The sequence below is a fragment of the Echinops telfairi genome, unplaced genomic scaffold (genome assembly GCF_000313985.2).
Source record: "Echinops telfairi isolate 266 unplaced genomic scaffold, ASM31398v2 ScPeMD7_10;HRSCAF=50, whole genome shotgun sequence".
Classification (NCBI taxonomy): domain Eukaryota; kingdom Metazoa; phylum Chordata; class Mammalia; order Afrosoricida; family Tenrecidae; genus Echinops; species Echinops telfairi.
Genome location: NW_022103907.1, coordinates 5,190,870 through 5,193,218, shown reverse-complemented (window position 1 = coordinate 5,193,218; position 2,349 = coordinate 5,190,870). Strand labels below are relative to the sequence as shown.

Genomic DNA, 2,349 nt, shown 5'->3' with positions numbered 1-2,349 from the left:
AGTTTAGGTTTTTTGATTAATAGAGAGATTCCCTTGTGGTAGTTTTCCAGCATTAAACAGCTTTATTGCTTTTCCACTAATACAAAAGATTGATCAGTAGTGGTAAATAAATCGTGTAATTATTTCAAGCGCTTATATACCTACCTCGGATAGGCCCCAGTGCTGCATCTTTTGCTAAAGCTGTTAGATCACTTCCTGAGTATCCATCAGTCATTCTGGGAAGGAGGAGGAGGAGGAACAACAAATTATTTTCATCTTTGCAAATTTTAAATCCTCATGTTCTAAGATAAAAACTATTTGACTTTCTCGGCATGAAAAGAGCATGTTATGGTTTGACATAAGTGCAAAGAAAGGCCCATTTGCCAAAAACAATTCAATGCGTGGTTCCTTGCTTGTTGTTAAGTGCCACAAGTGGGCTCCGACTCACAGCAACTGTATGCACAACAGTACAAAACACTGCCAGGTCCTGCACCATCCTCACAATTGTTCCTGTGCTTGAGGCCACTGGTAAAGCCACTGTGTCCATCCAACTCATTGAGGGACTTCCCCTTTTTCATTGACTCTGCTTTACCAAGGTCCTTTTCCAGAAACTAGTCTCACCTGACAGTATGTCCAAAGGATGTAAGGAGAAGTCTCTAAGGAGCACTCTGCTCATATTTCCTTTAATACAGATCAGTTTATCCTTTTAGCAGTCTGTGGTACTTTCAATAATCTTCTCCAACTCCACGATTCAAATGTATAGACACTTCTTAGGTCTTCCTTATTCAATGTCCAACTTTCATATACATATGAGGCAATTGAAAAGACCATGGCTTGGTTCAGATGCATTTGAGTTGTCAAAGTACCACCCTTGCTTTTCAATACTATAAAGAGGTCTTGTTCAACAGATTTACATAATGCAACTCATTTTGTGATCTGCTTCAATAAAAGTCAAATATGGATCCACGTAAGACACAATTCTCGACAACTTCAACATTTTCTCCATTTATCATGTTACCTATTGGTCCAGTTGTGACAATTTTGAGCTTCTTTACATTGAGTTGCAATCTATACTGAAGATTATAATCCTTGATCTTCATCAGCAAGTGCTTCCAGTTCTCTTCACTTGCAGCAAGCAAGGTTATGTCATCTGCATATCACAGGTTAATAAGCCTTCTCTGAATCCTGATGCCACATTCTTCATGCAACCCATGTTCTCTGGTTATTTGCTCAGAATATAGATTGAATAAGTATGATGAGAGAATATAAGCCTGTCACACACAGTTCCTGATTTTAAACTAGGCAGTATCCTTTGTTCTGTTTGCAGAACAGCCTCTTGATCCATGTACGAGTTCTGAATTCTGAAATTCCCATTCTCCTCAAGGCTATAGTTTGTGAAGATCCACACACTCAAGTCCCTTGGCACAGTCAACAGAACACAAGTAAACATCTTTCTGGTATTCTGTGCTTTGAGCCAAGATTCACCTGACATCAGCAATGATGTTCCTTATTTCATGTGCTAGCCCCAGCTTCTGGCAGCTCCCTATCAGTGTACCGCTACAGAGAGTGACCCTTCCACAAAAAACTAGTTGACATTCCATTTATAGGAGGTAGTAAATGAGCATGAATCAATGGTGCTGAAGGAAGAAGTTAAATTTGCATTGAAAGCATTAGCCCAAAACAAGGCTCTAGGAGTTGATGGAATACCAATTGAAATGTTTCAACAAACTGATGAAGCACTGGAAACACAGATTCATTTATGCCAGGAAATTTGGGAGACAGCTACTTGGCCAACTGACTGCAAGAGATCCATATAAGTACTCGTTCCAAAGAAAGGTGCCCCAAAAGAATGTTCATATTCGCTTCACGAGAGCCATTCCTTTAAGGACCCTGATTGCCAGGGGCTCCATTAAACTGCACATATTGTCATCTGGAAAGGAAATAACTGTAAAGGAAATGACATGTGGTAAAAAAAACAACAACCCACAATTCTCTATTTTTATGGACTAACCACTAAAATGTCAAAGGAAAGACAAAGATTTTCATCAAATTCTACGTTCTGAAATTGATCACATATGCAATCAAGATACTCTGACAATTCCTGGTAATTGGAACCAAAGTATCAGCAGTTGGAAAAGATGACCTTGATAATAGCAGCAACACTGTAGATTCAATCATATCAGATCACTTCATAGGGATAACCATAGCATGATCAAATCCAAGTTGGCATATAATTTGGGGGGACAGGATTCAAAGTATGACATTCCATCTTTTGGTCCCTCCAAATTTATGTACTTGCCACTTACAAAACACATTCATTCCACCATATAATCCCCCAAATCTTAAAATGACCCCAAATCCAACTTTTTT

The 2,349-nt window shown here is 38.9% G+C and overlaps 1 protein-coding gene across 1 annotated transcript in view; it reads right to left on the bottom strand.

Moving 5' to 3' along the window:
- The window catches only part of SPAST (spastin), an 85,369-nt gene that overhangs the window by 8,987 nt on the left and 74,033 nt on the right, over window positions 1-2,349 (bottom strand). The window contains exon 9 of the mRNA XM_045287022.1: window positions 145-215. Within this exon, the coding sequence (XP_045142957.1) occupies window positions 145-215 (71 nt within the window). The remainder of the gene's footprint in view (window positions 1-144; window positions 216-2,349) is intronic.